The sequence below is a fragment of the Ammodytes marinus genome (assembly GCF_949987685.1).
Source record: "Ammodytes marinus genome assembly, chromosome: 19".
NCBI lineage: Eukaryota > Metazoa > Chordata > Actinopteri > Uranoscopiformes > Ammodytidae > Ammodytes > Ammodytes marinus.
In genome coordinates, this window is record NC_137223.1 from 17,913,058 (window position 1) to 17,935,644 (window position 22,587).

Consider the following 22,587-nt stretch of genomic DNA (forward strand, 5'->3'; position numbering starts at 1 on the left):
GCATAACAAATTTACATAACCATATCACCAGGAAACTAGTCTGATACAAGCCCTGAGTAAGTGCATTGAACAAAGACTGGATGTGCCAAAATGTTCTTCAATTGAACAACGACAAAACTGAAGTAATTGTCTTTGGTGCCAGGGATGAACAATAAAGATTCAGCGCACAGCTGAAATCTGTTATGTTAGAAACCAGACACCAAGCCAGAAATCTTGGTGTTGTCATAGATTCAGACTTGAATTTCAAAAAAACACATTAAATCAATTACTAAGTCAGCCTACTATCACCTTAAAAACATATCAAGAATTAAAGGGCTACTATTCTCAGCAGGATTTAGAAAAACTTGTCCAAACGTTTATTTTCAGTAGACTTGACTACTGTAACTGTCCTTGCAGGACTTCCTAAAAAATCAATCAGACAGCTTCAGCTAATTCAGAACGCTGCTGCTCAAGTCCTCCCTAGGACCAAAAAAGTGGATCACATTACCCCAGTTCTGAGGTCTTTACTGGCTTACTGTCAATCAAAGAATTGATTTCAAAATATTGATGTTGGTTTACAAAGCCCTAAATAGTTTGGGGCCAAAATACATTTCTGACCTGCTGATGTGTTATGAACCGCCTAGAGCTCTCAGGTCGTCTGGGACAGGTCTACTTACAGTCCCCACAGTTAGGACTAAACAAGGAGAAGCAGCTTTCAGTTTTTATGCACCAAATATCTGGAACAAACTCCCAGAAAACTTGAGGTCTGCTGCAACTCTCAGCTCCTTTAAATCAAATCTGAAGACTTTCTGTTTCCCTTTTAACCTGTAATTTTTATTGTATTTAATTCTTTTTTTTAAATGTTGTATTTCTATTCACATTTTTCATTCGCTTTTCTAATGTGTATATATAATACTTGATGTATTTTAATCTTGCCCCTGTAAGGCACCTTGAATGGCCTTGTGTCTGAATTGTGCTATATAAATACACCTGCCTTGCCTTATAATTATGATGATGCAGTCTCATAAATATGTAGCTGGAAGCTTGAGAGCCTCATCGAGCTCTTTTCCCATACACACCTTTCTGGCCCCAGTGACACAGGTTTACCACCTGTGTCATTCTCTGAAAGCGCATTTTAGACATTCCATTCGTACCACAACACCTCCCGTGAAATATGTCACACACAGCTGAATGGTTTTCAATGCGGGTCAACATACGGGTGTGAAAACACACATATTTATAATGGGATATGTCACATTCTGGTAAACTTGTCACCAAGCGTGGAGGGTTGTCATAGCTACTTGTAGCCTATTGTCAAAACAATAACGCGTGCCAAGAAAATAACCGGTAGGCCTATTGATAGAAATCTAGTGTAAACCAAGTGCAGAATTTTAAAACAACAGTGTAGACTTTTTTTTAAAGGAAAAAAGCACAATTTTGATACAAATCTCACTAAAACCATTACCCTATAGCCTATAGGCCTAAGCCTCGGTGAAAGATTACATAATGTGTCTTTCAGTTGCAGCGTCTGGTCTATTGCATTGCGTTCACGTCCAAAACGCACAGTGCTGGTGTACAACCATCGCCTTCCATAATCTCCTCACGGATGCACACACGCACACGTGCACAGCCTGTTCACGCACGCACGCAGTCCGCTTGTGTCACACACCAGCCACGGCCGCTGCAGGGCGCAGCGCTCCATCACTGCAGACCGACAGCAACCGAGAGTGGAGACCGTCTCCATCCTCCGCAGTTCCCTTCTCATCTCGTCCGTGTGGCTGACTGGCAGATCACCTCACGCACCAAACTTTACTGAGCAACACACTGACAGCACCGGCTGCTTTTTCATCTACACGGGGTAAGCTGATGATTGTGTTTTTTTTACCCCTTTCTTTTGTAAGCTTCAAGGTTCTTATCAGATGTGCAGAGCGCTTGTTAATGGACGCACTTAACAGTCAGAGTAGGATGAGGGCAGGCAGGCAATACACTCCTGCATGGGACACCGTCGCATTTGGCACCCCTGTTTGCTCTTTCTCAGCCAGCCATGTAGCCATGCAGCCATGCAGCTGTGCAGGTTGTCAGATAGCGAATGTGGATGACCTGAATGACATTTTACTTTTTGGAGTCTAAAAGGGAAAGGAAGGACAAATGTAAGGAAAATGTTGCTCAAGGTAGAGTGTGAGCATCTGTGTTATTGTGTGTGTGTGAGTGAGTGTGTGTGTGTGTGTGTGTGTGGGGGGGGGGGGGGGGGGGGGGGTTGTTCTTGTTGCATCTGTATTCATCTCTGCTATGCATTGTCCCATTTATTTGTGTCCTTGTGTGTGCTCATATATGTGTGTGTGTGTGTGTGTGTGTGTGTGTGTGTTTACGTGACTGCATTCTTGTGCTTTTACTGTACATGCCTGTCTGTGACTGTTTGTGTGTGTTTGACTTTTTTCTGTATATGTGTGTGTGTGTGTGTGTGTGTGTGTGTGTGTGTCGCCTGGCCTGTCTGACTTTGCCCTTCCCTCTTTCCCTTGGCCTCATTCCAGAGCCCAACCAGCAATGTGAATGGCGGCAGCAAGCGGCAGCAGAGTTGTCACAGAGGAGCAGCAGCAGGAGGAGCGGCCAGCCTCCGGAGCCGTCCCTCACAACATTGTGAAGCACACAACACACACCCGCAGTCAGAGCCACATCCAGTTTCAGCCTGTGACACACACCACCACCGCCACCACCACCACCACCACCCAGTGGCAGCAGCAGACTCCTCGCACTCTCGCTCACACCAGGAGCCAGAGTCACACTCACTTCAGCACCAGTATCAGCGGCAGCAATCCCTCGACGCACACACAGTCGCAGAAGTACGTCTGTCGTCTCACACACAGCCTCTCAGCCATGGCCAAGGGAGAGGGGGGAGCAGGGAAGCTCTGCCGGGATGCTCATCAAGCCCACCTCCTCAAAACTCCTCAGCAGGTAAGAAGATCACCATTGTTTGTTTGTGGTGCTTTGTTTTCTTTTGTTTTCTTCCCAAAGTCGTTGTCACGTGTAGCATGACAGAATACCAACTCAGACTGTTCCGACACTGTTGTTTCTTGACCCTTGCTGTAAGGTCGTGCATGACATATGAGTGACATCCTCAATGTCATCTGGTGTGTTAGCGGCTTCCCGTGGTTGGGTGAAAGGGAGAGAAAAGATGGAAAGTGTGATCTCTTTAGTCGCCAATCTGTTTGTGATTAATCAGATGAAATGCATTGTTTTCCCCATGAACTGTAATCCCCCCCCCCCCCCTGCATAGTCGATACAGTGCCTGGAAGTTGATTGTTTTCATTGGGGAAAGGTTTATCCTATTGATGGGATGATCAGGGCATCAGGCCGGATGATTGCTTCCTTTTGTCCCATGCCGGTGATATCAGTGGCCTTTGGTGATGAGGACAGTTGTGATCACAGCCATAATAGGAAGCAAGACAGTGGATCGAGCGTAGAGGGTGACGGCTTATTCAAGTTTTGTAAACATCAGAAGACTAGGTTGACCTTCCAGTCTTTTTTTGTAGTGTTTGATCTTACTACATAGGTGATTGCCAATTGAGTAAGTGATATGTTTGTGAAAGAAGCATGCCTCTTGTGTGTGAGTTGTTTTGTATTTCAGAAGATGTGAACCACGGGCTGTAAAACCAAGGGATAAAAATATAGAGAACCAATTCTTGACATGACATATTTCCCATTTTATTACAGCTAAACTACATTGCACAGATAGCATTTCAAATACAGCCAGTGTCTCATTTTCTGTTTTGTTACATTTGCTCAGGGTTTCCATGAAACTGAATTGCATCACTGGATGTAACCAGTTCTGCAACTGGCTCACATGGCCAAACCTCCATGTAATATGCAGGGTTTCTTGTTTGATTTTGGACACAGGAAAAGCTGGATTAATCGTTCTGAAGTTAGTTTCGAATATGGCACAGGTGACTAACCCTTACTGATGGGAACACATTATTGTTATGAACTACATTAAGTAAACTTGAATAATTTGATCATTTGATGAGTTAGTATAACGTCAAACCAACTGAGTTAAGTTATATTAAGTTGAATCACTCTTAAGTATTTCTACAGTCCAATTATCTTCACTTAAGTACTTTTCTAGTCAAAAGAAATAACAGTCTATATATATATTATATATATTTTTCAATATTGGAAAAACGTTTCCCCATTCTTGGAAGAGGTACAAAACCTTTATATGGATACAAATGAAAAGAGAGTTATTGAATCAATCATGACTTATGTAATGCAGGTAACTTAACTAGCTGATCTTGTTGGAGACACGTTTGGAACCCAGCTGGTAAAGACTGGAGTGGACACTACTTTTCATTGTGGTTAGCATTAGGTTTCCATTTATATAAAAGGAAAGAACATGACTTTACACGTCCTAAATAGACACGTCAAGTTTTCATCATGTCTGTTTTCTTTAGAAAAATAGAGTCTCTGATGAGATTAACCCCCAAACATTAATGCATTGATAAAAAAGACTTTAAATATGCTATTCATGCTTCTTTATATAATTATATTGATTAGTCAAATCACCCGAAAACCTTATTTTATGTTGATTTAACTCTAGATTTACAAATGTATACTTACATTACATTTACACTTAATGCCAAAAGATGAGTTGACTCCTTAATTAAGTTTTACCAGGTAGACACATTGCATTGCTGTCTGAGAAGATGAGGACCCCAAGTCTTTAAGCAGGGAAATGTCCAATAAGGATGCCTTTCTAGGACAAGATAGTTGACGGATGTTTCTCCCTTTGTGAATGCAGTGTCAATCCATCGTCAGTAAAATGCTGCAGAAAACTCCACGTGAAGCAATCATTACAGAAGAACAGAGCTCGGCCTCTCTGGAGATAAACAGTGTTCATAGAGCATTTTTAAAACGATGAATAAATGACTGGGTACAAACTCTGTACACCAGCCCTGCTCTAGATTTAGGATTGATTCCCTGCGAGTTAAGCCATCGTCTCAAGGCTTTTACTGTTGACATTTTAATGTCTTGCTGCCGTCACCGACATAACCAACTGCTCATTTCATACTCATAATCCATAATACATGATTTGAATTGAGGGCACAAAGCTACTGTCGTCAAACTCCTAGGACTAGAGCTGCAAACATGACCCATGGTGCACAGAATGGAGAGGAAATCCTTTCGGAGAATAAACATCTAAACTGCTTTAGGAATCAATTTTTTTTTTCTTTTTTGCAGCTTAACGTTCAGCATGCAAACATACAGTGTGCACATTTGATTTGGAGCTTAGCGGGCTGGAGAGGGGTTTTTTTTTTCCCCCTCCCCTCCTTTTCTTTGCACTAGAATTATCCTAAATCCTGATTTAAACGACTTGCACTGCAGTTCAGACATTTTAAAATGGTTTCCCCTGCTTATGGATTCATTAACTTTAGAGATTAGTCTTATCTGTCCTGGTCCCTTGCGTCTTGGCAGTCTGAACTTTGCAGATTCTCCCATTTTACTCCTACTACAGGCATTTATTTCTATCTATATGTGTGTGTGTGTGTGTGTGTGTGTGTGTGTGTGTGTGTGTGTGTGTGTGTGTGTGTGTGTGTGTGTGTGACGACTTGTCTGCATTGGGTGTTTGTTTGTGCATCCAGACAACAGCAGAGGGGATGTCCTGTTTATCCTTCCTTTGATGATAAGAACGTGGCAATGAAAGATTGAGAGAGAGAGAAAGAGAGAGAGCGTGCAGAGGAGCTGGGAGTATTTTTGCACATCATCAGTTAAGCAGCATTCTCCAGACACCGAAGACTTAAAAATGTTTCTCTCCAATTAGGGGTAATTGCAGTGAGAGTGGAAGAAGAAGAGAGAGTTTTGAAGTCGGGAAAACCGCCGCACAGCCTTTACTTACCTCTGACCCGCTTTTACTTGTGATTGAATAATTACACACCTCGCTCCTGGTAATTGTCGCTCTCGAGCCCTTCCATGTTTTGAAGGGGGGCAGCGAAAAAACGAGGGGAGAAAACGTGGGCCGGATAATAACAGCGTGTCGGCCGCCACTGTGGTTACTTTGGTGTTTTCCTTCTTTCATGAAGCCCTGACGGGGGAGTAGCTGAGGGCCAAGCCTGGGTCGCTGGATGTGGAGTGACACTGTTCACTCTGTGTGTGTGTGTGTGTGTGTGTGTGTGTGTGTGTGTGTGTGTGTGTGTGTGTGTGTGTGTGTGTGTGTGTGTGTGTGTGTGTGTGTGTGTGTGCGCGTGTGTGTGTGTGCGCGTGTGTGTGTGTTTCCGCGATTTTGACACCAAAGGTTATATAGAAGGGACAAAGAGGCAAAGGTTGGTACTGCATGTGTGTGCACAGCCTCTGAGACAGCCGTAAATATCAGGCTCCCTAGACTGCGGTGTCTAGTCTTATTCATGTGCAAAGATGAAAGACACACACACACACACACACACACACACACACACACACACACATTCACATGCCTGATGGTTTTAGCAGAACATGGCGAGGGGGAAACGGAGCTGCTGATGACTCTGTGGGTTTCCCAGGCTCCTCCGTGTGCCTGGGTGTCTGCACAGATAGACCACAATGCAAATAGCTGGCAGGGGGTCTCCTTCTGATCCTGTAGTGCACACAGACACAGACACAGACACAGACACAGACACAGACACACACACAGACACACACACACACACACACACACACACACACACACACACACACACACACACACACACACACACACACATACATATTTCTTGTCTGCCGGAGTAATCTGCCAGTTATGGAGACAAGGATTAAAGGAAGACCAATGATCTAAAGTTGTAGTTTGGAGAAAAGCATGTGGGTGAGTGGAGTTCATATGTAGACACATGTATTACCTTAGCAAACGCAGTGTGAAATGGGAACACCTCAGCAAATACTGCCCTCTCCTTTACATTCCGATGATTCACCGAATCACTGCAACATGAAATGAAAGCCAAAGGGAAGAATGTTATTTCAGGTGCAACTGAATCGAAATCGGAATCAGACTGTGAATGACTACAGCAAAGGCTGTATGTGTGGGACTGTTCTCATGGCCTTGTTTATTTTAGGACGACACACCTTAGCCTACTTCACCTTTGCGTGTCAGTGAAGTTGTCTCAAGTTAAGGAAGAAGTTTTGCTCGGCCCTTGCCAAAACAGATTTATATGAAAAGGAATTCAAATGAAAAAGGAAAGTTAGTTAATCTGATCGCCATTTGAAATACTATATGCAGTCCATTGGCCTTTTACCATGTTTGTCTTCGGTTGTGGTTCTCATTTTGAGACTGAATCATCCGTGCTTATTGGCTAATAAAGTGACACATTCTTTATTTATGAGCTTGATGAAAATACAGGTACTTTCCAGGTAACAATGGAATGTGCAGTAACAACAATGAATACGTGACTTGCAAATCGTTTGTGCCCATACATGATCTTGTCAGCAATAACCTTACAGTAACTTAAAATTCAACAGTAAGCAGTTATATTGTGTGTTTTGTATTTCCCATTCCCAGTTGGAATGAGAGTCTTTATCAGAATGCTTGGAGGAAAGTTAATTTGCTCATTACCAGCCTGACCTAGGTCAACACCATTATTTCATTATGTTTCCTTTTCCCCATCTCCACAGACTGAGTTGAGCCAGAAGTTGCCATTATGTAGTAAGCTGTGTTTCGCCATCGGCGGCGCGCCCAAGGAGGTGGCCGCCAGCGCAACAGCCTTCTTCCTTCAAATCTACCTGCTCGACATCGCTCAGGTAATGTGAGAATGGCAAATTGTAAGTGTGTGTGTGTAATGTAATGTAACTTTATTTGAACAGGGACAGTGTACAAAAGTAACATTAACCTTGTTTAAAACAAGGAGAGATTAATTGTACCAGGTTTTAGCAAACTGCTATTTTCCACCTGTAGTCCCTGGGCAGGTAAGAACAATATACTAAATACTAATACTAAACTAAACAAGACACAATACTATCTAGACATGGGATTAAACATTAAAAGGATAACAAGATATAATGATATAAATGTGTGTGTGTGTGTGTGTGTGTGTGTGTGTGTGTGTGTGTGTGTGTGTGTGTGTGTGTGTGTGTGTGTGTGTGTGTGTGTGTGTGTGTGTGTGTGTGTGTGTGTGTGTGTGTGTGTGTGAATTAGTGGATGTGTGGGTGTTTTGCCTAATGAGAGTCCGTCCCTGTTCTGTGTTGCAGATCAATGCCTTCCAGGCCTCCATGGTGCTGTTCATTGGTAAAGCCTGGGGTGCTGTGAATGACCCTATTGTCGGATTCTTCATTACAAAGAGCAGATGGACCAAGATTGGCAGACTCATGCCCTGGTGAGATCCCTGCCCATACTTTAAAGGAAGCTCCATCTCCTGTTATTGTTTTTGCATTAGATCAAAAGCCCGGCTAGGTCCGCCTAGGCAGCCCTGACAAATTAAGATTCAAAACATCTGATTGCACAAAAAATATTTTTAATATTTCAATATATTTTAATGTCAAGATGTTGACACAAAATAAAAAATTCTGAGAAATGACAATTCTGCCCACAATTGAAAATAATTCCCAAAATTGTATTGTTTGCCTGCAATGAAGCCTTAAGGACCAGGAAAGGCGGACACTTATAACTATTATAATAGCGGACAAGATCAAATCTCATATTCCGATATTTGCCTGTTGTTCAGCTCTACTTCCGAGTTATCTAAGGACCCAATGACAATGGAATAAATGTTTGTTTATTTACTTATCTAAGCTAATAAACGTAAATGATTGTTAACACAAGGTAAGGCACTGCCATTGTCCTACAGCCAAGCTTACGTATAGAGGACTGACATTTGTGGACAGATTATGAGGCTTATTTTGGTTTGCCCCCACTCTCTCAAACGTAACTATGAACGCTACAGCATGCTAATGTTTGTGCAAAATCTTAGCAAAAATAGGCTACGTGCTCTATTTTTTTGTGCCTTTGAAGCGACTCTCTCACCTGAGGATGGAGCCTAATTAAACAAAATAAACAGCCATTGTGCTTTAATGACACTGTTCCCGGCGCTCCCTCTGGTGAGTTCTTTATGCTGAAGGCTTCAAGGGCGTGGGATTATTTTTGCTTTTGATGTAAACAACAAAAGAGAAGGAAGTTCATCAGCATTCTTTCATAATTCATCAGCCACCGTGCCACTCGGTGCCACTTGATTTATTCCATTCGTGTGACACCTGAAATGACATTTCATCCAGCTTTCTTTTTCTTTGTCGGCAAAATGTCGCTCAGTATCTCATGGCATTTAAGTGCAATTGTAATTTGTGGCTTTGTGATTGGAGGACTATTTAAAACTTATACCTCCATTTCGATTTAGTCATCCTTTTCAAAGATGATTTTTAAAAGCGGCTGTGTGCGTGTGTGAAGTATGTCTTTCGAACGCACTGGTGTGACACTTTTGTGTAATTGCACATCCATTATCTAATGCCTACTGCATTATAAACCAAAGATTACACACCAGCTGACAGTGCTGGAGAGGGACCAAGCCCGCTGTGGCCAGTCAGCAGAGCTCGATAGCAGACAGATGCTGATTGCTGTTAAATCAGCTTTGATTACCCCCGGGAAGATAAAGGTGTGTGTGTGTGTGTGTTTGTGCGTGTGTGTTCTTGCTCCTCTGCGTGAGTACTATATGTGGGTATTTCATATGGATTGTCATCGATAATCCTTGATGAGATTGCAAGACACTCCCTCACTTTCGACCCTGTTTGGAAAGTCCCCTCTGCCCATCCAGCAGGAAGTGTGTTTTCCCCCCCCCCCTCTGGCTGTCACAGCCATGGCCAGACATGAAGTGATTTGTATCTTTGCCCTGATGTCTTTAGGATGGGGACATTTGGGCTAAAATGCCTCCCCTGGGTGCTGCCCTGTTTGGTATTATGTGACTGTAGTAATGCACACTCCCACTGATAAGAGAGAACCTTGAGAAAAGTTTTTCTTTTCTTTTTTTTTCCTAGACATGGTAAATGTGATGTTACATCAGTGATTGAGGAAGTACTGATTTACTTAGGTAAAAATATACACGTTAAACCCTGCATTCATAAACTACCTAAGGAAAAATTTAATAATTAGCAGTTCCATATCAAGCTACAATGTGCCTTTCAAAGGAATCATATGATAAATCTGGGGGGGCTGTGAGATAATTGATAGGGTAAGAAAAATAAGAAAATATGTCCACAACATTTTTTTTTCTTTCTAATCTTTGCCTTTCAGTGTACAGAACTTGAGTTAACACACTTATTACCTTTACTAAACATCATATGAACCAACCAAACCAACTCTCCCCCTCCGGCTGTCTTCTCAACCCCCTGTGCTCTTTGTGCACATTATCTAATTGACATGCTGCAAGTGTCCTGACAAAGTCAGTGAGGGGAGAAATGTACGTGCCAGGCTCCTATCTATCAACCCACACTGGCTTAATTAAGACATTGGGATGGACATGTGTCAATGTGTAGTCATGCACACCAGATGTGTGAGAGAGAAAGTATGCAAGTGTGTTTTGCGCATGCTCCTTTGTCTCCTCTCGCCAGAACACACATTCATCTTGCAGGAACATTCTGACTGTCCCATTCACCGACACACTCCCCGGGGCCCTTTCAGCGCTCCCATGACCAAGCGGTCAATACTGCAGCACCAGCGTTGTCAGCCGACCTTTGTTTAAGCAAACAATCAGGAGGAGAGTGAGGTGGGCAGCCTGGACGATGCTAGAAAATGACCATTCCCGGACTCTCTCTACCTCTTTCTCCCACTTTCTCTGTTTTGAGTTCCTGGCGTAGAGCGGGCCAGAGGTCAGAGAGCCCCTGTGGGTTTTTGTCACAGTCAACCCGTTTTTCAACCATTATACTTGCTGCTGTTACAGATGTTCCAGGCTCTCCAAAACCTCACAAACAAACTCCATTTGACCTTCAGGAAAAAAATAAAAAATGTGATGGCGCATTATGTATTGGTGTTAGCGGAAGGGGTCATACTTAGTTGATCGTCCATAATCTGCCCTTTTTCACCCCTGTTTTGAAGCACACAGCTGCTCTTTTTGACCACAGTGACACATGCCAGTTGTTTACTTATGAATTAAACATGGCCCACACGCCGTATCCGTCTGAGTTCGGAGAAAAAAGCTGCACATCACAGCAGAGTCGCTTCATGCTGCGTTTGCTTGAGTGTGTGCTGAATATAGCCTATATTGGTGTATTTTGTTTTGTGCCTGTGTTTGTCTGCGTGCAGAAGGATTTTTAAATGCTATGTGGGTATGAAATATTGTGGTGTTTCCCCGCTTGCCCGTCCCACCCATGACCTATTCTTATCATACTTACAACAGCATAATCATCTAGCAGTCAGCTTAGCCTCTCTCTAATCTGCCTCAAATATGGCCTGATTTTAACACTTTGCTATGCTATGGAAATTATGCAACACACGCCGCTGTCATCCCTACCCTGGCAGCTTGACATGTTGACGATGGCCTCTCGCAGATAGCTTAGGGCAATAATTGGAGCTTGGAGCAGATTATGAGATTCAACCAATTACTTGTTTACTGTTTTTGTCAAACTTTTTGATGCCTTATTTCAATTTTGATATTTGTGCTTGCAATTGATCCAATGCCCATGACATATGTCTGTGTTTTGTAGGATGGTGGGTTGCACTCCCTTCCTGGTGGTCTCCTACTTCTACCTCTGGTTCGTCCCTCCTTTCATCAGCGGCAGGTTCATCTGGTACCTTGGCTTCTACTGCCTCTACCAGACCCTCATCACCGTAAGTATGCTGAATGCTCTTTGAGAAGTTCATTTGATGTTTAAGAAGTCTGCATGTGGCGTACTACGCGCATGCCTCAGTTAACTTCAAACGCGGCACGGGAGGCACGTCAAGTGGGATAAAGAAGATAAAAAAAGGCTCTAAGTGATGCAGCCGGTCGTCAAGGGATGGCACGTTACATAACTTTAAAGATAACAAATGCAACAAAACACTGAAAACAACAAAGTCCAAAGTGGAGATGATCACAGCCTTCTCCTGCCAGACTCTGACAGCTCCTGGTAGGATTTACGCTTTGATTTGTGCGACGTGCAGCAGATTAGAGCCCAGAGCTCTTGGATACCTCACCTCAAAGGGGAAGTGTAGTTATTTAGGTTGTCTTTTGTTATTATGGCCCAGACCATTCATCTATCTCTCACTCCTGTGCCCTGCTCTGCTCTGTTCCGGGGTAACCCATGTACCATATGCTACAGAGTGCACAGACCGCTGCAGCCACACTGCGGCGGGCTGTAATGGCAAGTCATTCTAACTACTTGATAAGTATATGGTCGCCCCTGCCAGGAACCTCTCTCTGGGTAAATGCTGGTTGCCGCTTTTAGCCTCGGTGCATTGTCTCTGGATTTGTGTTTGTGTGAAGTTTGATTGGGGAAGGCCAGCTGTTATCATTCAAGAGGGTCACAGACTGTAAACAGAGGTCAGAGTGCATTATTTCATCTGTTTATGTAATCAACTAATAGTGGGGTTTATATCACATCCATCAGCTCTCACTTACATTTGTAGTGGAGGGTTTAGCTGGTTCAATTCTATAAATGTGTACATCCAGTCAAATCCCCGTAAATGACATGCTGTAAAGAAGCACTAGCTGCAAAAAAAAACAAGAAAGAAATCCTTCCACGGCCGCATTTATTTTCGTCGTGGCTATGCATGCGTGTTTGGCCACAGTGCTGACTGAGCCCTTGTGTAAATTACAAAGTGAAGCAGGACATGGTTTCGCCTATTCTCTGGGAGAGGTGGTGAGGAGGAAGAAAACAGAGAGCTGAGGTTGGCCAACATGGAAACTGCAGAGATTGCTTTTGATACCTACAGCTTATATTTTGCATTTTTTCCATGGGAACTTGTAGATAAAAAATACTTCCAAAGATATCCTGGGTGTTCCCACTTGATTGTGAGTCAAATGTTGTTACTCAACACAGCTCTGCTGCAGCCATGCTAGCTGCTCTGTGAGCCTGTACTTAAGCACAGGGGGTGCTTGGAGTGCAATGGTAATATCAGAATTCTTACATTCTCACAATGCCAAGGCCAACCTGTTTAGCAGGTACTGTTTACCATGTTAACATCTTAGTTTGACATTAGCTAATTAGCAATCAACAGGAAGTACCAACAGTTGAAGCGGATGGCAATGCCACTATGTTTTGCAAGTATTTAGGCATAAACCAAACCAGGCCTACTGGAGGAATTAAAATTTTGACTTGATGATAGTTCAAGATGAAAGGTTAAGAGTGACCAATAAGTAACCAAAGTGATTGAAATTCATTCCAAAGGGTACATGAATGTTTGTTCCATATTTTATGTCAATCCATCCAAAACTTGTTGGCACATTTCACTCAAAACCACAAATGTCAAACTCATGGTGGCGCTAGAGAAAATCTGTGAGGGTCATAAAAGGTCATTGGGATTCATCAATACAGAAACTGTGAAAAGTCATTATCCTTCTCCAACACAGACTTTTTGACTGCTTCTGTGCCCAACTTGGATTTCCTTTCTTCTTAAGCCATGACTGTGTCCTTGTGCTCCATTGCAGTGCTTCCACGTGCCTTATTCTGCTCTCACCATGTTCCTGAGCACAGACCAGAAGGAGAGAGACTCTGCCACTGCTTACCGTAAGGTTTTCTACTACGCAAAAAGCTATTATTAATGCCTTCAGCACTGAGTTAATCTTTTTCTTTTCAGGATTTTTTATTTTTTTAAACTGTTCAGATTAAGAATGCATGATGAATCCCTTTGAAGCATTGGAACTGACAGCTGGATACTTACTCATATGTTGGCAGGTATGACAATGGAGGTGATGGGGACCCTTGTGGGCGCTGCCATCCAGGGGCAGATTGTGGCCAGCGCTCACACACTGAAGCACTGCCCGACTCACAACATGTCCGCCGGTTACCTTGGCAACAGCAGCGGGGCAGAGATCGTCCAGCGCCTGGTGCGCTCCCAGGACTACATGTCGCACTCGGTAAGTGTCACAGCGTGCCAGCCGGGCCAGCAGCCCAGGTGTGCTCCAAAGTAGGCCACAGGGTTGCTTTGAAAATAACTCGGACTGTCATCAGCGTTTTCACTTAGCTTGGAGCTGCTGATTGTGTGCTCAAGGCAGTTTGCTTTCACGAAAATTTCCTAGATTTAAAAAAACAAAAACAAAAAAAAAAACAGTGTTGAATGAAAAGATGGATTGTTAGAAATTGGGTCCACATTTGGGGCCGTCTACAGGTTCTGACATACCAGAAATGGCTTCATCTTTAACCCACGTAACCCGTGGGGATTGAAAGGAGACGCCACTGTTTGATATCTGAACCCGACATCCTGAGCCAGCTACCCTCACACGACCACAAAGGGGGTTCCTCCCTCACATCAGGCTCCAAACTGTGGCCCCCACATCGAGGGGTCTCCACAGTCTGTAAGTCATTAGGCCTATTTATATCCCACCCCGAGCATTTGAAGACACCCTAGATTCTGTACTGTGGAAATGTCAGTCTTTTCAAGGTGGCGGCACATTAGCCTTAAAGTTGGATGGGCAAAGGGAACATGATAGGACACGTCCATATCCACATTTAAGTTTGCAGAGCTGTGAATAAACACGAGCGATGTGTATCTGTCATGGGGGCTTTCTGTCAAGATTAAAGAAGCCCGAGTGCAAACTGTGCTGCGTTGGATTTTGGGTTGCGCCGCAGCTATTTGGGCTTCAAATGGTTCTTTTCCAAATGGATTTTGGGTGAACCCTATCGGGGCAACCCACTCACCACGCCAAAACCCTCTGCAGCCACCCACTGGATTCCGTGGCGGTCACTGGTGAGGGTGGCACACCGTCTGGGCAAACCGGGGTCTGGCCTTCGGAAACAGGGAGTGTTTGATGTGCTTAAATAATAATCGAGGCTGAGCCACATGGAAAAATAGCAAACAAACAGAGGTTGTTTAAGGCAGTTCCTGTCCGGGTACGGCATTAAACGGTTAGGGCTGTATTTTAGGATACAGATCTACTTGAGGTTTCTTCCTGTTTACTCTTCGTATTTGTACAGCCAAATGTGCATGGTTGGAGTTTTTCAGTTTGAACTGATGTGGAAAAGAACACAGAAAGTTGTGGGCCATCACATCATGCACTGAGGACTGTTGTGATAGGAAGAACTGGAAAGAACAAAATAAATATATACAGAATGGCGCTTGAGTAAAAACTGACACCCACTGTAACATTTTGGATGTAGGCCTATAGCATGTCAAAATGAAAGACTTACATTTTTTAGGCGTTCGAGAACATAATGAATTAAAGATTGAGGAAAGGCTCAGAATAGCCTGGGTTGTGCAGGCTCCGCTGTGTAAGAAGAGCTGGATTGATGTTTTTCTCTTGCTCTCTCTCTCTCTTTCTTTTCTTCTTTCTGCAGAAGGAGGTGTACATGATAGCTGCTGGTGTGGTAGGAGGAGTGTTTCTCATCTGCACCCTGGTGATGTTCCTTGGAGTGAAGGAGAAAGACGGTGAGAGATTTGTCTTTTGGGTCTGAGAACTATAACTTTATGAATCGTCGACGATTTTAATAATTGATTAAAAATGAATTATTAAAAGTGCCGATTTCATGCATAAAGGCCAGATAACTCACTGTCAAAACAGCTGTATGATAAAATAATGAATAATAAAAAAAAGTATATATAATATATAACTCTAACAGAAGGCTTGCATTACTTACTGCAGGTGTCGATTAAAAAAGAAATCTGTCCCTTGAGAGATACCCCAACTTTACTGAAGTGCAATACTAAAATGCTTGAGTGCCACTCTAAATAATTTATCATGGAAAATGCCAAACATTAGCTGATCTCAGCTTCTCAGAGTTCTCAGAGCATTTCCATTTTTTATACGGCATTTGTAATTTCAAAACCCTTAGATTGGATGTGGACCATTGATTAGATAAAACAAGAAACTTGAAGTCACCTCAGGCTCTGACACTCAGAACGTGTGGGTTATTTGCTGCCCTAATGAGCTATTCCACGTTTGGGAAAACATTTTGTATTCAAACAAGTGTAGTAGAGAATGAAATTAGTAACCTGGGGGTATTCATTCATTTGGGCTAATGGTCCGAGATGCATACTAGGTTGCTGCAACATTTGCAGTCCTCATTTGACTGGGCACCCCTGTGTTGCATGCTAGATATCAAATATAATCAAAAATGCCAAAGAAGTTATCTTAAATGTACTATCTCTGAATTTAGAGCAACCTAAAGTGGTTTCAGACCGAGGTGGGAATTATTGGGAATTGATATTGTCCTGCAACTTATTTTTTCTTGATGGGGGGGAAATCTTAATTCTCCTTCAGAAATGAACAGATACAGCGTTCATATGACAAGTTTGTATTTTGTTTTTAATAAAAATTCATATACCTTTCACAGCTGTGGGACAGAGCTACTGCACCATACCATACTTGCATTATTGAAGCTAAAGTCATTGGAAACACAAAATGTTCAATGTAACAAATGTTATGGACCACATTTTATAGACACAAAAAAAATAAAGTCCACTATTTAACATATTGATTATATTGTCTGTCTTGGTCAGAGAGAGGGGTTATTATTACGCCATGAATGACAGTTCTCAGTATGGCCAACAGCATCCACTGCAATGCAGGGGCAGTTCCAGGATTGCCAGTGAGCAAACCCCATCACTTTTCTCCCTTGTTGGCATGTTATTTGATATGCTGCTGCATACTCATATTCTTATTCCACTATGTAACATTTTGACAGATCCGTACGCCACGAAGACGGAGAAGGAGATCCCGTTCCATCAGGGCTTCCTCATGGTGATGAGGCACGGGCCCTACCTCATCCTAACCGCTGCGTTCCTCTTCATCACTGTCGCCATACAGGTAAAAAAAAAACGCAAAATGTATTTATAAAGCTCTTCTCAGACATGACACTCGAGCGATAACTGTAAATGGAGCCAGACCTGACAATGTGGACGAATGGCTGGCGCTCAATGCTGATTTGATTTGTTGTGGAGGAGCACTTACTATAGGCTCACAGTGTGAAGCATGTGTGTGAAGTCTCAGTTATCTCCATAGCGATACCAGCGCAGCATGTTCCTAGTATTTGTCTGCCATTTGTAGGCCGATTGCTTCAGCTTCGACACCTTGGGTTTAGGCTGTTGCACTTTTTGCACGGGGTCTGTATCTGTATATTTTCCACCCTATCATCTCAGAGAAGGTGTCATGTGAGTTTCCCTTTGAGCGGGAATACATCACACAAACACACCATCAGCAGCTTCTCCTGACACTTCATTTGGCATGCAGCGCGTCAGTGCTGAGTAGACACAACGAGGCTGACTTGAATCTGAATCTGTTTGCAGCTGGTCCAGAGCAACTTTGTCCTCTTCTGCACTTACGCCGCCGACCTGAGGGACCACTTCCAGAATATTGTGCTGACAATCCTGGTGAGTTTCTTGCACTGATTCAACTCACAGTTGTACCCACAAATAGTAGGTTTAACTTGCCTTGCTTTTTTTATTTGAAATCAAGAGAAACACAAAATACATTGACACTTCTACAGTATATAACTCCGTCATTAGTTCAAAATTGGTTCCATTTCTACAAAGTTTTCCCCCCCGTTGAACCTTTATTTGAACCACAGCCACGGCTTTAGATAAAGCAAAGATTTCCATGTGATGAACATTTCATTTAGATAAAAGAAACTTGCTTCATTCCACATTGCTGACCAACATTGCCGCACATTGCTGGTCAAACTTCATGTCATGTTCCCCAATTACTGTTGTTATTTTCAGTTTATTTTCAGACTTCACTTACCAGACTGAATCGCTTTCAAAACAAAATATCTTTACATAATGCGTCACACACTTCCTGCTTGCACCCAGGTTTCTGCAGTGATAAGCATCCCGTTGTGGCATTGGTTTCTGCAGAGGTTTGGGAAGAAGACGGCAGCCTTTTGCGGTATCACAGTAAGTATACTGTTTTTCATTTTGGTCGGCCGGAGTATAACCTTGAACCCCCCGACTATTACGCTTTGATGCCTGTGTCGCCCTTTTCGGCAAAGTTTGGAATGTGGCATCCTTGTCTTAATCACGTCACACTTGAAATACAGTATTTCATTTTGTAAATCTTTACAAAAGATGTCTTTTTTTTGTGTCTCTGTCTAGTGGATCATGCCCTTTACCATGATGCTGGTCCTCATCCCTAATGTGGTGGTGGCCTACGTCGTGGCTGTCTCCTCTGGACTCAGTGTGGCTGCCTCACTCCTGCTGCCATGGTAAGACCTCAGAGAACATCAGATCATTCTTCATTAAAGAAGGAGTGGCCCCCCTTATTCTTTTTTGTCACTTTTTATTTGAAAGTAGGGTATACATTTCTTGGTCTTGTGTCTTTATTCCCTTCTTTGTCTCGGTTGCTCCGGTTTCCGCTATCAGTATAAAAAAAAAAGAAAGCTAAAGCTGGGTAGATTGGATGTTTCCCACTGGTATTTAAAGGTGCAGTGTGTGTAATAACTTCACATCGTGGAGGAAGTTCTAGATTGCAGCTCTCCGTGTCTACCCTTCAGGTTCGGTGAATTTACAGAAGCTATTGTGGTATTTAAAGGACAAGAAGCTATATTTATTTAAGATTGCATCTTCCACCACTGTCTCAAGTCTTTCCACAATATCAAGTTATGAGGTGAAGATGCACTATTGTGAAGACACCCACTATATATAAAAACATGTAAGGCCATTAAGTCTGTCCATTCTGTGCTACTCTACAAACTTGGCGGTGCAACATGGCAGCGCACCGCTCCTATGTATAAATTGTTCATTGAAAGGTACTAAAAGAAACAACTTTTATTATCAAGCGATTACACACTGATTAACACAGACTTGGAATGGATATTCTATTCTATTTCTACCAAGTCTGTGCAAAAAAACGCCAATCAATTACCTTTACAAACGGCATCTTTAATACCAAGTCTGAGAGTCTGTCTGTGTCATCCCTATTTGGGACTGTCCAGGGCGTCTCCCTGCCATCTGTTTCACGTTTGGATCCGAAAAGAAATACGCTACTGTTCACTTTATGTCCCTTGAACATAAATGTATATCCTTACAATATTCAAAATCCATTAAGCCACTGACATTGTTTATGTACTTGAGCTCCTGCTGTATGTCTGTCTGCGCGGTGGTCGTGCTGCTCATGTCAGTTCCTTTTGATTTGATGCAAAGAGAACATTAGTGAAAACCTAATAGTGCACCAACATGCTTTTAGCGGTGACTTGGTGCCTATGTGGCCCTGTCCAGTCACTTGGGTCACATCACGGTCATGAAAATGAAGTCATTTTTATGAATTAGAGGCGGCGTTCCCCTATAAACCTTCTACCCCATCACAGAGCTAATACAACGCCAGAGGTCTTTTTCTTTTTCAGTTGTTTCTCACTCATCTCCTGTCCCCTCCCTCGAAACCCCAAATTACAGGGGGCCTCCCGTGGGGGCATGTTTATTTTGGAAGGGGCCGATTGTTTATCCTGTCTGTGGGCCGAGGCCAGCCGGCACCGCCTGCTGCTCATCATCTAATCGTGTTATTAGCTCTGTAATTTTAGCCCACCGCTTTATCAGAGCGCTATATAAGTAGAGCTCACATCAGCTGCTACCATCTTGACTGGTTATATAAGATGATTAAAGTGAGATCGTGAGGGAGGTCTTAGGCACGCATAAGCTTAACATTTCGCCATGTCTTAGATTGATGTTGAGTATTAAGGACAAATGACAAAGGGTCTCAAAATCCTCCGAAAAAAAACTAAAAACTAAACAAAAGTAATACAAAAACCACAGCTTGGTGTGCATTCATCTCATATCTGTGTGCCTTTCAGGTCTATGCTGCCTGATGTGGTGGATGACTTCAGACTGGCCAACCCCTACTCCAGAGGCCACGAAGCCATCTTCTACTCATTCTACGTCTTCTTCACCAAGTTTGCTTCAGGCATCTCCCTGGGAGTGTCCACCCTCTGCCTGGAGTAAGTCCGCATTGCTATCACACACATGTCCCATTAATATACACATCCAATGATTTTCTGCACATTACATGCACTTAGCGTGCCATGATGCCTTGCAGGAAGGCATTTTTATCCTAGCAGACCTGATGTATAATTCATTATGTGAAAGGTATCGAGTTTGCTCATTTGCTGACTTGCAACCTCGGGCTGGATGTCGATTTTTTTTCCCTGTAGCCTGCGTTTCAATGGGATTTCTTTGTGTTTGTGTGTAGATTTGCAGGGTATGACACCGGCGCCTGCAAGCAGCCTGCTCCTGTGGTGTACACCCTGAAGCTGCTGATTGGTGCCGCCCCAGTGGCCTTCATTGTTACAGGGCTAATGATCCTGCTCCTCTATCCCATCAGCGAAGATGTGCGGCTCAGGAATAGACTCTGCCTGGAGGAGTTACGGTGAGTAGAAATAATGAATGGGCACCTGAGAAAAAAACATTAACCTTTAAGTCTTTAAAAAGGGCACTCTGCTGAGTATGCACTGCAGGTTGAGTTTACTTGTGACCATTCAGCCTGAGAAAACAGTTTAATGGCTGCTATAACTGTGGAAGGAGCTTTCTAAACTTAAAAAAAATCAAAAATAATAATAATAATGACATCATCGGGGTTATTTTTCCTTTGTAATTTTCTTTTCTCCGGTTTAAAAACCTTAGACCTTAACAGAAAACCTACAAATTGTGTGTGTGTCTTTTATTTAAGTGGGCACAGCAGGGGACTATTGAAAGACACCATTGAATTGAATTATGGTAACTGTAGGATCCAGCATTTTTGGACCCCGACCCATGCAAGAGAATAAAAGTCAGGATATCTCGGCCTCTGCTGGTTGATTTGATTGAAATATAATTATTTTTATCTTGTGTGCGAGTCCCTCGACTTTATGGAAGGGGATTTCTAAATTGCTGGAGTGCATCTTTAATCCTTGACATTGTTATGGCTGGCTCGTCTCTCTGGACGATTTATGTTACACAATAGTTACAAAACAGATCAATCTGCCTTGTGAAAGAGATGTCATTAAATAAAAAAATGTAATCATGAGGATATTCACTTTAAGGACTCTATCGTTATGTTATGAGATATGTTGCGATATTTTTGGCAATTTATAATTGAAACATTAACATGTAAGAAGTCTGTATTGTATTTTGGCGGGATTGGAGGGTTGTACTCTATGAAGATAATATATTTTGCATTTGGAATCTTGAACCAAAAACAAATTTATTACTGTCAGATTAATGTGGTGAAGTACATTTGCCTCCAAAGTTTATTAGAGAAGGAAATAGAAAATACTCAAGTTAAATACAAGTACTCCATATTCCACCATTGCTTATAATGTAACCCATTATTGATGTTAATGTCTCCCACAGGAAACAAAGCATCGGCTCCAGAACAATGGAAGATTTGAATAACGTGTGATCCGATCTTGGATGGAGTGAATTCACTAAGCCACGTATTCCAGTGACACAGCTGGAAAGTTGTTCATTAGTGTATATTACACTGAAAAAAATTGTTTTAATGTAAACATTTTTGTTTATTTTCACATGTACTGTACAGTCATCTTGGATATATGAATATATAATAAGATAACCTAATTTATATAAATGAATGTATACCATTATTTGCTGTGTTTAGCTCTATAACACTGTTATTTATTAATGATATACGATTACTGAGGGCTGATGAAATGAAATTAATAAATGTTGTAGAGGCTGGTTGGTAGACTGAGTCAATATGTGTGTTGTGTTTTTGTTTGCCGATGTAAAATGAGCAATACACAAAGGAATGCACACTAGTTATGCAAATTTTATTTTCAAAATCCTACGTAAAATATTAGTTTCTTTTAACAAGATACATTTTAACAGACATTTGGTCTTGAATAGAGCTCTGAATGCTACTGTATAGCAATGACAGGGGACGTTTTGTTGACTCATGCCCCCTCTAGTGGTCAGTTGGGTTACTGAGCTTGGTAACAGAGAAAAAGTGCTTAAATTGTGTTCTGAACAACATTTATATGCTTATATATTTATATTGCAGAGTGCTGTACAAAAAATGTTGAATTACTCTTTGAACATTTGATAGAGACTATTCAGCAAAAAAGGGCCAATATGGTGATATTACGGGTAAAATCTGAAATTCATAAGCTTCATTTCCATGAGTATGAGCATCTCTGCAGTTCTACCAAATAAAGATGAAAAACGTTAACATCATGCATACGCCTCTATCAGTTATTGTAAACAGCACAATTCAAAACATGACTTGAACTTTTTGAAAATATACAAAGCTGCCTACATAGTAGAGTGGAACTACATCTGTTGTCCTGCTTAAATGTAGTACAGCAGTGCATTTTGTAAAGAATTAAATTAAAATCTTGGGTCCGTGCATTCATTTTGAACCAGCATCATGTGAACATGACATCTGAATAGGCAGCCCTTTTCGAATCACTACTGTGTTTCCAATTCGAATATATATTTTAAAAATAACTCTAGTTCTCAGTGAGTGTCTGCATGTACAGGCCAAGTTGACGCTTGACATCAGCCAAATATATCAGAGCATACAGGGATTCAAATGCATGAGTCTATACATTGAGGCA

At 42.3% G+C, this 22,587-nt stretch overlaps 1 protein-coding gene across 1 annotated transcript; it reads left to right on the plus strand.

Annotated features, from left to right (window-relative positions):
* Positions 1 to 2,529: 2,529 nt before the first annotated feature.
* mfsd2b (MFSD2 lysolipid transporter B, sphingolipid) lies at positions 2,530 to 22,539 on the plus strand (the record flags this gene model as incomplete). Its single annotated transcript, XM_080048346.1, has 14 exons — positions 2,530 to 2,931; positions 7,609 to 7,734; positions 8,182 to 8,306; positions 11,620 to 11,743; positions 13,542 to 13,620; positions 13,789 to 13,970; positions 15,388 to 15,478; positions 16,735 to 16,856; positions 17,336 to 17,419; positions 17,858 to 17,941; positions 18,140 to 18,249; positions 19,831 to 19,974; positions 20,226 to 20,402; positions 21,365 to 22,539. 14 exons carry the CDS (start codon positions 2,530 to 2,532, stop codon positions 21,411 to 21,413), a joined length of 1,899 nt encoding a protein of 632 aa, XP_079904472.1. The 3' UTR covers positions 21,414 to 22,539.
* Positions 22,540 to 22,587: the final 48 nt, after the last annotated feature.